The sequence below is a fragment of the Cucurbita maxima genome, unplaced genomic scaffold (assembly GCF_002738345.1).
Source record: "Cucurbita maxima cultivar Rimu unplaced genomic scaffold, Cmax_1.0 Cma_Scf00001, whole genome shotgun sequence".
NCBI classification, from domain to species: Eukaryota; Viridiplantae; Streptophyta; class Magnoliopsida; order Cucurbitales; family Cucurbitaceae; genus Cucurbita; species Cucurbita maxima.
Genome location: NW_019272017.1, coordinates 151,367 through 164,526, shown reverse-complemented (window position 1 = coordinate 164,526; position 13,160 = coordinate 151,367). Strand labels below are relative to the sequence as shown.

The 13,160-nt window shown below is 34.1% G+C and overlaps 2 protein-coding genes and 1 long non-coding RNA gene across 7 annotated transcripts in view; 2 read left to right on the top strand and 1 right to left on the bottom strand.

Moving 5' to 3' along the window:
* Positions 1–907: 907 nt before the first annotated feature.
* On the bottom strand, positions 908–1,500 carry LOC111483389 (MLP-like protein 328). Its single transcript, XM_023129586.1, has 2 exons — positions 1,278–1,500; positions 908–1,174 (listed from the first exon to the last, which is right to left on the bottom strand). Exons 1-2 carry the CDS (start codon positions 1,426–1,428, stop codon positions 1,002–1,004), a joined length of 324 nt encoding a protein of 107 aa, XP_022985354.1. The 5' UTR covers positions 1,429–1,500; the 3' UTR covers positions 908–1,001.
* Positions 1,501–2,243: 743 nt separating this feature from the next.
* The window catches only part of LOC111483305, a 16,766-nt gene continuing 5,849 nt past the window's right edge, over positions 2,244–13,160 (top strand). The window contains exons 1-21 of one of the 5 annotated variants that reach the window (XM_023129498.1): positions 2,244–2,755; positions 3,292–3,404; positions 3,516–3,642; positions 3,796–3,894; positions 3,968–4,036; positions 4,272–4,406; positions 4,484–4,552; positions 5,717–5,772; positions 5,858–6,017; positions 7,287–7,451; positions 7,780–7,864; positions 8,140–8,367; positions 8,466–8,560; positions 8,646–8,688; positions 10,165–10,322; positions 10,617–10,727; positions 11,560–11,628; positions 11,775–11,918; positions 12,460–12,534; positions 12,617–12,793; positions 12,898–12,983. In XM_023129498.1, coding sequence (XP_022985266.1) covers positions 2,642–2,755; positions 3,292–3,404; positions 3,516–3,642; positions 3,796–3,894; positions 3,968–4,036; positions 4,272–4,406; positions 4,484–4,552; positions 5,717–5,772; positions 5,858–6,017; positions 7,287–7,451; positions 7,780–7,864; positions 8,140–8,367; positions 8,466–8,560; positions 8,646–8,688; positions 10,165–10,322; positions 10,617–10,727; positions 11,560–11,628; positions 11,775–11,918; positions 12,460–12,534; positions 12,617–12,793; positions 12,898–12,983 — 2,378 coding nt within the window. In that variant the 5' untranslated portion in view covers positions 2,244–2,641. The other 4 variants (XM_023129506.1, XM_023129503.1, XM_023129511.1 and 1 more) reach the window with 4 other exon arrangements.
* LOC111483398 lies at positions 4,559–5,631 on the top strand. Its single transcript, XR_002718357.1, has 2 exons — positions 4,559–5,031; positions 5,139–5,631. It is a non-coding gene; the product is annotated as an uncharacterized LOC111483398 (long non-coding RNA).

Sequence of the window (13,160 nt, the reverse complement as noted above, 5' to 3'; positions counted from 1 at the left end):
ATAGATGATAAACCATCTTCAAGAAGTTTGACAAATTTCCTTGAAAACTGATCCATGATCATTATCAAGAAGAAAAGAGAATCGAACTCTCCACAATCTCTTTCCAACGCTTTAACAACTCTTCTCGTTATGGTTCTTGTTTATGTTTTCAATGCCACTCTTGAAATTGCTGGAATTTTTTCAAGAAGGAGCTGGATTGCCAGATTATTCTCAGTCTTGCCCATCGTTGAATTGAAGCATGGCAAAAGGAAACAAAGTTTTAAATGGTTCTTTGAACTTATAACTTGGACACCATGATATTTTAATTCTTCTTGCAAGAGAACTCTCTATGCTTTGCACATATTTACATATTTACATATTTCGTGAACGGATGCAGTGTTAACTCCCTCGACACTTGACCCCACCCAGTGCACATCTCTTGTAGGCCATAAGCATAAACCAAAGAAACGTAATATCTAAGATAGTCATCAATCAAATATTGACAACCATATTCCTCTTTATTTTGTTCCAACATTTTTATGCGAATATATGTAATTCTGGTTGGTCTCCTTTATTTCCTATACTACTACAAATATATAGATATATATATATATTCTTTTTGTTTACATTTATTTTTCTTAAAATTAATATGCGTTAGTAATAACGGATCAATATACCAAAAGATAACATTTTATTATATAACTGAGAAAATACACGAGAATTGAGTTTCATCTAGTCTGCATGAGGATACTTATTTAATTTATAGAAAACCCTCACAAACATAGAGAACCACGGGTAATAAGTACAAACATACACATCAAGTCTAGAAGACAGGTAGATTAGAAGCAAAACACAACTAAGACACAACATACTCAATCGTATTATAATATGAATGAGATGAAGCTCGAATAGAGACATATAGAGGTTTATTTATCTTTAAGGTGGGATTCAATGTCCTTGATCAAGTTGTTCAAGAATCCAATGTGCTTGTCTGGATTGGGAGAGTTATGGTCAAGTTTCTCCTATTTCATGCGCAAAACTACCGAGTTAAGTTTAGGTCCCCTTGGTACAACTTGAAAAATAACGTCAAAGGCCTTGTAATACTTGAACATATCTCCTCCCACTCCAATCATGGATATGAGTAGGTCGTTATCGTCGAATTCCTCTCGTTCTTTGTAAATTTCAGCTTTACCATCTTAACCAACCACATAGCAAAACAAGAGGAGATGAATGGTTTAGAATAAGGTATAAAAGAAGTGAAAAGAAAAGTGAGTATGTAAGTATGTATGTAGGCATACCGATTGTGTAATTTCCATCATGAACGTCAACTTTCTGGATGGGCTGAGAAATATTTGGGAGATTGAAAGAATGGTGTGTGAAGATGTTGTAGAATTCAGTTGCAGCTGCCTTTATTTCTACTTCCCTCGAAAGCTCTTCAACAAGAGGCATGGTTTCAGGACTATCCTATGTATAGCTTGATTGCCTTACTCAAACAAACCCACAAACAGCGATGCCCCATGCCTTCCCACAAACAAAATGAGTATTTATAAATTTAAAAATGCTTGGATTTTTTGGAGTTTGAAACAATAACTGCTATTAATCATATTTAATTTTTCTTTTTTCAACTCGTGGTTGGCATAATCTTAGGTGGCGGGGGTTTGGAATAAATTAGTTTGTGCGTTGTGTCCCTCAATTAAAATTAAACATTTATGATTTTTTTTTTTTTTTTTTTTTTTAATTTAAGCTAATGGCCATAAATTTTTGTTTTAGGCATTAAAGATAATTAAAATAATATTATTGACTTCTTGAATTCCGCCTTTCTCACATTCCTACATTAATCTATCTTACACCTTAAACTATATAAAAACAATATAGTTAACCACGATAGTTTACAATGGTCAAAAAATTCAGCGGCGACCTCCACGAAGCTACGACGACATTCAGATGATGCTGCAACCAAGAACAATCTGAGGATGAGGAAGCGGAATCGACCCTGGATTAAAAGCTAAATCGAACACTCTCACCCACCGTTATTCAATTGAAGGTGGTGCGAGCAATGGAGATGGACGAAGACTATTCTAAAGCAAGGCTGGCATCAAAGAAGTGAACAGAGAAGCTGTACTGTAAAATCATGAATCATGAGTAAAATACATAACAACTATTTCCTTTGAGTATACATGATTTATTTGAACCCATGTAAAAATGTTTTTTAATGGAAAACTTTAAGCCTAAAGTTTCTAAATTTTTTTAGGGTATGGAAATACTCATCTAAATTTGGAATGGAATTTCATTGGATCGAAAAGCTTAAGCTAACAAATTTTACTTGAAACGATGATGCGAAATCAAGTGAGATAAGTTGTGTTTGCTTTACCATTTACATAAAAAAATTGATCATATACATAATAATGCAGGAAGCAAAAACCAGAGCGGGAGGCGTACTCCGCGAAAAGATTCGGAGGCAGAATTGAAAGGCGTAAAGCTTGAACATCATGTCCGGCACCAATCCCTTTTTCTTCTTTACGATTTTCCGTGTCCATTTTCTCGTCTCTCGAATTCGTTTCTGTTCTCCAATTTGATTGGGTTCTTCAACACGCAAGCCCCTCGTATAAGTACTTGCTGACGTTTTGGGAATTGGGACATCTTTTTTCTCCGCCGATCGAAAATGGATGACGAGGTGGTCCAGCGGGTTCTCCAAGAAGGCAGAGATTTCTACCAAAAACAGCCCTCCACTTCCACCTCTTCCTCCTCCATCCTTCAATCACTGCCGCTACATGTGGTGTGTTTGATTAATCGCCTGAATTCTGGTTTTTGTTGACTTGTATGACTGTTTTGTTACTGATTCGAGCGAATTGGATTGGGATTTTTTCTTTGATTCTATTTTTGTATGGGGTGTTCTTGGTAATCTCTAAAATTCCACTTTTTTTTTTTTCTTTCTTTCTTATTATTATTTGTGTGTTTGTGGGTTTGTGTATACTGGTTTAGTGCTGTGCTGAATTGATGCTGGTTCTTCTTCATAATTTTCGTCATGCAAAGCACATTGTAAACTGGTAACTTCGACTTTCTCGTTCACTTGGGGAGGAATTTTTTAACCTTTGACATTTTAGTTGAGGATATAGTATGTACCTAAATGAGATGAGTATGCTCAGGCTGGTTCTTTGTATTTATCCTCAACTATGTCTGTTTGTATCTCGCTGTCATACATTATTGGGAAAGGATAGTTCTGCTAATTCTATGAGTCCACTAATATGTATCTAATGATACACTCTGAAACCTTGTGAATGAGGTTAATCATTTCTGAATTGACATATGCAGTCTTTCGATCATGGATATTATCTATTAGTAAAATCCATCCAAGAACTTAGAGAGAAAAAAGATGGACTTGTAACAGTTGGAATTGGTGGTCCAAGCGGTTCTGGTAAAACCAGGTATAACATTTTTTTCCCCTTCTTTTTCACCCTGGTGAGAAAACATTGGTTAGGGTTTACTTACCATCTTTCAATTGCTCTGATATGTCATGCTATGTGATTTTGTTGAAGCTTAGCAGAGAAAGTGGCATCTGTAATTGGCTGTAATGTTATATCGATGGAAAACTATCGTGATGGAGTTGACGAGGGGAATGATTTGGATTCTATAGACTTTGATCTTCTAGTGCAGAATCTTGAGGTTTTTTTTCTTTATTATTATTATTTTTTTTATATGTCTGCCCAACTTGGCTCTATTAAATTTTTAATATTAGTTTCCAGAAACTTAATGTTTTACAATGTCCCTACTTTTCCAGTCAATATTTATGAATGGGCTCTACAAATCTGTTCGCAGGATTTGACAAATGGAAAAGACACCATGATCCCAGTTTTTGACTTTCATCTGAAGAAACGGGTCAGTTCAAAAGTAATAAAGAGTGCTTCGTCTGGGGTGGTAAGTGGTGATTACTTTAGCTTGTGTGATGTATTGATTATTTTGGATTGATTTCTCTGCATTTTTTGTATAGGTAATCATCGATGGAACCTACGCATTACATGCAAAATTACGTTCTTTGCTAGATATTCGGGTTGCAGTGGTAACTTCTTATTCTATTCTTCATTTCTAATGTATGGGGTGAATGTGAATTTTTGTATGCAACTTTTTTTGAGAAGTTTCCAATCTACTGGTCACATGGATGTTTTCATATCAAAGATAAAATTATGATATAAGATTCACTAATGTGCTCTAGGGATGACTGTAGCCCTTTTGATGTTTCTTTTAGTAATAAGATGTTGAAGTAGCAGTTTATTGATTTATTTTTGGAAAATTAGGTTGGCGGAGTTCATTTTAACCTTCTCTTCAAAGTTCGGCATGATATTGGAGATTCCTGTTCATTGGATTACCTTATTGATAGCATATTTCCTTTGTTTAGAAAGCACATAGAGCCAGACCTCCATCATGCCCAGGTTGGTATATCCACTTATCTCTGTTATTGTATCTGAAACATTAGATTTACAATTATATTTGTGTTTTAATATTGCAGATAAGAATTAACAACAGCTTTGTCTCATCATTTAGGGAAGCAATATACAAGCTGAAATGTAGAAGTGAGGTCTGTACTAATCCTTTTGGTTTATGCTAACAAAACCTATTTTTGTATAGCAAAGATGGGATTGATTATTCTACTGTTTTGCCCCCTAATCTTATGCAAAGGATGTTTTCATGTTTCGTTTTCCCATGGTATAAATTTGTTTTAGAGTAGTTTTGTCAAAAAACGAATGCTCTGATTTTGTCGTCATGCAAGATTAGCTTGACATTTTTTGAAAACTTTTTAATACATGTCAAGGAAGATACTTTGGCTTCACTTTAAACCAGAGGGCCTTCTAAGAGAAATCTTGTAGCCTCAAAGCCAATGGGATAGAATTCCTTGCGAATTCGAGTTTCGGCAATCATACCATCGCTTTCGAAAAAGCATGTTCCTCAATAAAGTGGCTTCAGCTCCTTCACCTCTCCAATAGGAATGGGTAAACTGATTGTCCCAAGAAGAAAGTTAATGAAAACAAAGGTCAAGAATATCTTGGTTTAACAGAAGTAGTCAAAATCTTGTCTCTATCATACTATGATTGCTCTCTATTTATAAATAAACGGGTGAGTTGATGCTATGGTGGTGCCCGACCCAAGTTTCTTTTTTGTCATAGCTGAGGGAAAAAAATAAATTCTAGGAGAAAAGGGCAACCTATCTGACTAATCTGACTAATAAGAAAAAGGGGGTGAGATAGGCCTTTGAAAGAGGAACACAAACCTATTTACGCTTTGTCTCCATCTGATGTTTTCTCTCTAATTCTTCTTGTAATTATGATCTTGTCCATGCTGTGGTCAATCAGGAGCCCATTCTGTAACCCTTTGGCTTAGTGGGGATTTCTCATCTCCCATTCTGTAACCCTAAACCTTCTGTATATCTTTCGAGCATTATATGTTCGTTTGTTTCTTATAAATTCTTTTTTTTGGAATCTATGGCTTGAGAAGAACAGCAGAATTTCCGATAGTTTGGGAAATACTTTTTTTCCTTTTAATTCTGAAATTGTTTGGTTTCTTATAAAAAAATAGAATCTTAATAAATTCTTCGTACTTTCTAATATCCCGTAGAAAGGAATATATTAAGTTTTTTTTCTTCTTCTTATTCCTTATTCATTGCCATGATTTTAAGTTCCTCAATGTGGGCAACAGTTATCATATGCATGCTCACTTACTCTAAAACTGTCGTCTTTTCTGACAGTTCCCAGATGTAGATTCTGCTCATCTTTTTAAAGGAAATCAACCGCATACGGACAAGTAGGTCTATCAGTACATATTTATTTCAAGTTGCTACTTGTCAATATTGGGTTGGTTTCAGTGCTTAATTTTGTTCAGATTCCAGTTTTATTGAGATGTATCTTAGGCCTCCATCTGCAAGTGAAGAAGCGCGCATAAATGACTGGATTAAAGTGCGACAATCTGGTATTAAGTACTATCTATCACTTGGTGATCAGAGGATAGTCGACAAAAATTTTATCATCAGACCTAAAGCTGAATTTGAGGTAACGTATCTTATTCATAAGATGAAGCACTAGATTTGTTTTATAGTGATCCATTAATCATTGGAATAATATCAAATAGCAATATTGCCTTACCAGAGTTTGCTATAACATTTCACTACTTTCTTTGCTCGTGTTTGCGTGCATGTTGTTTGCAATTATCTTCAAAATACTTATCAGCAATAAATTCTTAGAATACTCATGACTAATAGGTAGCTTATCAATTTTGATTCGAGGTGGATTCCTTTTTTTGTTTAATTTTACAAGTCGAGTAAAAAAAAATTTAAATCTTGATTGCTAGTTTATTTAGGGTTCTCACACTAACCTGTTAAAATGTGCGTTAACGTCAAAGAATCTCGGTTTTTGATGTAGTTGCCATAAGTTAGTTTTTTTTTTTTTTTTTTTTTCTGTCGAGATTGGGTTGGTGTTTTGTGTTCCATTAATACAAGATTGAAACGAATTGATTTATCTTCAAAAAATTGCCTAGTCATTAAAAAATGGCCAAGGGATTAATAGAAGATAGCAAAACTCCTGCTACCTTTTGCTTAATTATTAATAACTCTCTGAATTGTTTATGGCTGTGACAATGTTGTTTTGACTACTCTGTAAGTCTTCTGCATTAGTTATACATAGGCAAATTTGTTTTGGTACAGAAAGGGATAAATTTGTAGGGGACCTCTTTGGTGGAGTTTAAAATGATTATGACATTTATGCAAGGAGTGGGATGTTTAACCTTGAGGATAGTATGGTTTTTAAGATGCACACAGTATGGTTGGAAAATATTGAACCTTGGAAGCCTGTAAAAGGCAGATCCCTTCATGTATGTGTCATATAGTATTTACCATTTAGCATTTCTTTATTTCTTTATTCTTTTTTTTATATCTTTTGTGATATTGGTTGTGTAGTATGTCTGTATTTATTATTTATATTACTAATATTTTTTCCTTATAGGTAGATGGTCTTTTTTTCTATATAAGATCTTGTATTTGATTCAGTATGTAGAAGAAATACAATCATTTTTATCTCTTCCAAAAACTAAGTTGGTATCTGAGTAGGAGCTTTAGCCTTTTACAAATTTTTAAGTCTATAAGCGAGAGGAAATGTTAAGAGTATTGGTATAATTAAATTTACCATAACTCATCGATTTAACAATTATATCCGTTGCCTTTGTTTTAGAACTTAGAAGTTAGCATCTATAGATATATTATTTTGTTACTTATAGAGGCCTTCACACTTCAGTTGATTTTACTTGTTCTATCTTAAATTGAGCAGGTTGGACGGATGACTTTAGGTGGTTTGCTGGACTTGGGGTATACAGTAGTTGTTGGTTATAAAAGGGCTTCTATATCAGTAAATAAGGGCAATGTTTCTGTGTCGCTTGAAACAATTGATTCTCTTGGTGAGACATTCATGGTGCTGAGAAGCTCAAATCGAAAAGTAGGCACTGATAATCCTTTTATAAGTCATATTTATTTTCCCTTGTAGGCTAGTTTTGGTCTTGCCCCCACCTTTTAGTGTAGTCTGACTGTTCAAACCATTTTCAGATTAGAACCATGCTCTCTCTCTCTCTCTCTCTCTCTCTCTCTCTCTCTCTGATTGCATCTATCTTATTCCATTTTTCATGATAAAATCCTTCTTGCTATATATATAGTTTTGGGTGAATTAGTCTATGAAGGATCAGTGGTGGAAAGTATTACATGTATACTGATAGCGGACATGTTTTTCATTTCATGGCTTCTCCTTTCTCTTTTCCTTTCCTTTTTAGACAGTCGGAGAAGAAGTGTTGAGGATGGGTATCAGAGGATCTTGGATTACAAAGTCATACCTGGAGATGATTCTTGAAAGAAAAGGTAGAAACGACAAGCTTCAAATGTGGAGCCTAGTATTCCTTGCTCTGCTATCCTTTTCTTTTCTTTTCCCTCTCTCTTTCTTTCTCATTCCATCTCTTTAGTTTCAGGTTTATCTTGCTTTCTCTGAATTTCTTTTGGCCGGGGGGTTATTTTCTATAAGGCATACTTGTGCATCCCTTTAAACACTATTGTTTTTCGTAGTTTTCTTCATTTTTTTCAAATTTAGTTCTTTTTTTTTTTTTTTCAAATCTTATTTTTAGTAACCTCTCCTGCAGGTGTACCACGATTAAATACCCCTCCACTTTTACCAAATACATCTGTGGTTAATAACCAAGAAAAGGTTGTCATTGCTCCAAGGCCTATCCGTGTTACTTCAAACCCTGTTTCTCGACTTGAGGATCTTTCTCAGCCATGGACTCGATCTCCAACAAAATCTCAAATGGAACCAGTAGTTGCAACATGGAAATTTATTATTCCTCCCCGATCTGAAAGTTTAATGACCGGTATATTTCCTTAAGTTTTAGCATTTATATGATCAAATTTGTACGGGTATTCTATTAGAATGATACATGTTTAGATTACTCTCATGAAGCAACCACAGATCCTGCCTCTTTCAGGGACTATATGAGGCTTGCTCCAATGCCTGATTCATGTGACCTGGATAGAGGTTTGCTTTTAGCTGTTCAAGCGATTCAGGTAGTAATGCTATATGAGTTGGTAGAGTACAGTTTAGGACTTCATATTACTGTCCGCAGTAACTGCAGGTTTGGTATTGTTTCAGGCGTTATTGGAGAATAAAGATCTTCCTGTTATTGTTGGAATTGGTATGACATACTTATTATCTTAGTGGATATTTTGTCATTCCCTTTAATTTTTCCGTATTCATGAGGTAATTTTGTTCAGATCATGGTTGTGTTTCTGTCTTTGGGTCCTTGAGCTTTCATAAAGTTAAAATTTACTCCCTGAAGTTTAGTTTATAGTTTATAATGATCTAGTCCTTGCAACTTTGTAACAATTTAGTCCTTCTAGTTCTGGTCATTAGGCCTTTGTGTAATTATGATCTTGGTCTTGAGTTCTATTTTTGTAATTTGTTTTGTGCCTTTTGTTTGAACTTGTTTTCTTATGTGCCCTTGTATTCTTTCATTTTCTCAATGGAAGATCAAATTTGTACTCAAAACTTTGTAACAATTTAGTCCTTCTAGTTTTTTATATTCCCTCGTATTCTTTCATTTTTATTAATATGTAACAATTTAGTCTCCCTATTTTAAAATTTGCAACATTTAGTCCCTAGTTTGAAATATATTATTAAGATTTAATAGAATTTCTTATACATGTAGAATGATAAACTGATTAGAGACTAAATATGTTCATAAATTATAAACACTAAATTGTTACATTATATATGAATGAGAGTTTTCGAAGTAGGGATTAAGTTGTTACAAATTTGGAAGTAGTGATACTAAATTGTTGTATGTTAAACTTCAAGGACTAAATTGTTACAAATTTAATAGTACATGGACTAAATCGTTATCATCTAATGCTATGAGACTATACTGTTACTTTCATGAAAAGTTCGAAAACCAATTTTTTTTTTTTTTTTTTGTAGCCTTCTTCTTTTAAGCAATAAAAAGTTAACATGCTATAACGCCTATTGGATTTTTGAAGTTAACATGAAACTCCTTGAGAAGATTCCAACTTGACTACCTTCTAGCTTGAAAACATAGCTAACAGCAGATCGTATTGTCTGTGACAACCTGGCAATGGAAACTATTATATATAGATCAAGAACGAGGTTGATAACTTTTTGACGGAGCTACCACCCCTTCACATTCTAACCCTAATTATTCTCCCTTCACTGCCCCCTTATATAATGGAATATCTATTCTGTAAAGGGGTTGAGAAATCGATTAAGGAGTTCTGTGAGGTGATTAGATTACTTGTCTTTGTGGGCTGTCAATGGATTGAGTTGTGTTCTTATAATTAGCTTTGGGTTTTTTTTTTTTTTACCTTTGTTTTTCGTATGTCCTTATATTCTTATATTTTTCTTAGTGAAAGTTTCGTTTTTTCAGGAAGAATTGTTAGGAAATGCTAACTATCCCACGTAACTAACTAAGAAAATCTTATATACCAAGTAAATTTCATCGCCTACTTCCGCCCATGTATCAACATCTTAGCCTCAAGTTGATGAGAAATAACCCAGATTTTAAGTTACATTCGTTTCGTACAACTGAGTTACTATTTAATCTTATACTTCCCATAAGTTATTCAACTATTCTTCATTCCCGATGCTACTGTTTCAGGTGGTCCAAGTGGGTCAGGGAAGACTAGTTTAGCTCATAAAATGGCTAATATTGTTGGATGTGAAGTAATTTCTCTCGAGAGTTATTACAAATCGGAGCAAGTGAAGGATTTCAAGTATGATGATTTCAGCACGCTTGATCTGCCGCTGCTGTCCAAGGTTGAAGATGCGTGTGTTTTCTGATTTTGTCCAAAGTGGTCATTTTATTGCTATTTATACCCTTTAAACTGCTGCAGTATGTAGCTTCTTTGTGAACTCATATTTATCCTTTTTCAAATGCATCTTTTCAAAGATTGAATAAATAACTAATGGCTATAAAAGGAAAAACTCACTGAGGTTTCTCAAGGAAGAGCATTATATGAGTTAGCCATGACCAAAATTACATATGAAGATACAGTCACAAATCATTGTTGTAGTTGTCTTACGCTTGTTATTTTTATTATGCATTTTCAGAATATTGATGACATGAGAAATGGTCGAAGAACAAAAGTACCGGTATTTGACATGGAAACTGGTGCTCGAAGTGGTTTTAAGGATCTTGAAGTTTCTGAAGATTGTGGAGTGGTCTGTTATTTCACTTTTCTCTTAACTTTAAATGAATATAAAAGGTTTGGAAGGGATAGCAAGGGACGGTTCCTGAGTAAGGGCTTCCATCAATCATGGATTTGGTGATGTAAAAGAAAAGAAATAATAGAAAATCAATAGAGTGAATGGTTTTCTTGAATTGTTTTTATGCTTAGTTAATTAGCTTTCATTAATTATTTATATATCTATTTCCCCTACCGATTTTCTTTTTAAGGAATCTTAGCTCCTATACAATTCCTGTGTAGAAATGACGAGTCCCAATGAGTAGAAGGATATAGACGAGTTACAATGAATAGAAGGATATAGTACTGCTTATGTCTATTTTTTATGAAGTGGAAAAACTTGCAGCTTGAATTCTAATCATCAACGAAGTTTTCCATTGAGCCTTCCCTTGTAACATGGTTTGTAATGAAGTTCACTGAGCTCTTTTGACCTTACAGCATATGTTTAATTTTTACCCATGATGTTTTATAAAGGAGATATTATTTGGGCACGTTCTGCATATATAAAGAGAAAGATTACAAAGTTGTGTGTCAAATGCATCACTTATTATTGTTGTGAGATGGAAAATAACAGAACTGACCTTCAAAAGAAAGAACGAACCTAATCCCCCAAGGGGCAGTGCTGTTGGTTAAGGCCTGTAGTCTTTGAGTAACATTTTCGAGACATTTTCTCTCGAGTGAGCTTAATAAGGAAAACTCTTAATGTTTCTAGAGTTCGGGCGTGGAGAAGACATAGACTTCAAAAAACCAACTTTATGAAATTTTAAATTTGTTTGAGTTGATAGGACTTATTTTATTTTTTGTACCAGATCATTTTTGAAGGAGTATATGCTTTACATCCGGACATCAGGAAATCACTTGACCTGTGGATTGCTGTTGTAAGAATGGAAAACTACATTTTTATGGTTTATTATCATAGTTTTAATCAGTTGATTATTTTCTAATGTCTGACTCTGTATGCTTCAAATAATTCCTCTAGGTTCACATTTCTCTAATTTCCATTTTGTTTATTTTTGTGAAACAGGTTGGAGGTGTTCATTCACATCTGATTTCTCGAGTCCAAAGAGATAAATGCAAAGCAGGGTGTTTCATGTCACAAAATGACATAATGATGACAGTTTTCCCTATGTTCCAGCAGCACATTGAACCACATCTTGTTCACGCGCATGTTAGTAGACATAAAGTCACCTAAGATTAATCCAATTTCTTATGTTGAGGATTATTTTAATGCCTCTTGCCTATTATACTCGCAGGTTTTGCTAACTTAAACCAAATCGCTTGTTTTTGAGATTTGAGGTGCATTTGAACATTTTTGTCCTTTAATGAATCTGAAAGAATAATATTTGGATAACGAAAACCAACAAATAAATAAATAAATTTGTGTCAAAAATAATGTTTGGATAGCAACAAACACCAAATAGAAACTAGTAACTAATTGTGGCCACTACTATGTTTCTGCTAGATACCAGATTGGGAACTGTTGGCTTTATTAGGACTGGACCTCTTACGTATCAACATTTTACTCCACTCACTTTTCATGTAAAAATTTCCATGAATTGTGCTGATTATGCAAATATTTTGGCCCCTTTTTGAAAATACATCTTATGCAGTAAGCATCTTTACGTGATGATAAAAAGCATATTTTTTTGGCTTGGTAGTGGTTCACAATATCTATAATGATGCCACATTGTTTACTTTCTTTTATACAGCTCAAAATACGGAATGACTTTGATCCTGTGCTTTCTCCTGAGAGCTCACTATTTGTGCTGAAGAGTAACAAGCAGGTGAGAGCTTTTCTGGACATGGACTTTGTATTTGTGAAAACCTTGAGCTTGATAAACTTCTTTGTTTCTTATTTCATTGCAGGTGGCTTATCAAGATATACTCAAAATTCTTGAATCATCAAAGGTCTGTAGTTCTATACAAAATTTCATCGACATATATTTGAGGCTTCCAGGAATTCCTACAAATGGGCAGTTAACAGAGAGTGATTGTATACGAGTTAGAATATGTGAAGGCCGATTTGCATTGTTGATACGGGAGGTTGGTTACAGTTTACATAATTTTCTTCAACTTGACCATCCCATGTTCATTTATGAATTTGATGTGATCTATGATTTTTGTTTTTTCCCTGAATCTTATTGTAGCCTATAAGAGAGGGGAATTTCATCATTCAACCGAAGGTGGACTTTGACATTAGTATTAGTACAGTTGCTGGCCTTCTTAATCTGGGGTAAGCTAGAGAACCATGAGTCTTCAGTTTTAAGATCTTGCACCAAATCTTTTGAATTAGGATGTAACTGAATTAATTTTACGTCTTCAACTTATGCAAATTGTTATAAGATTATTCTGTTCATCCTTCAGTTTTTTTTTCTTTCTTTCTTTTTTTTTTTTTTTTTTTTTTTTTTTG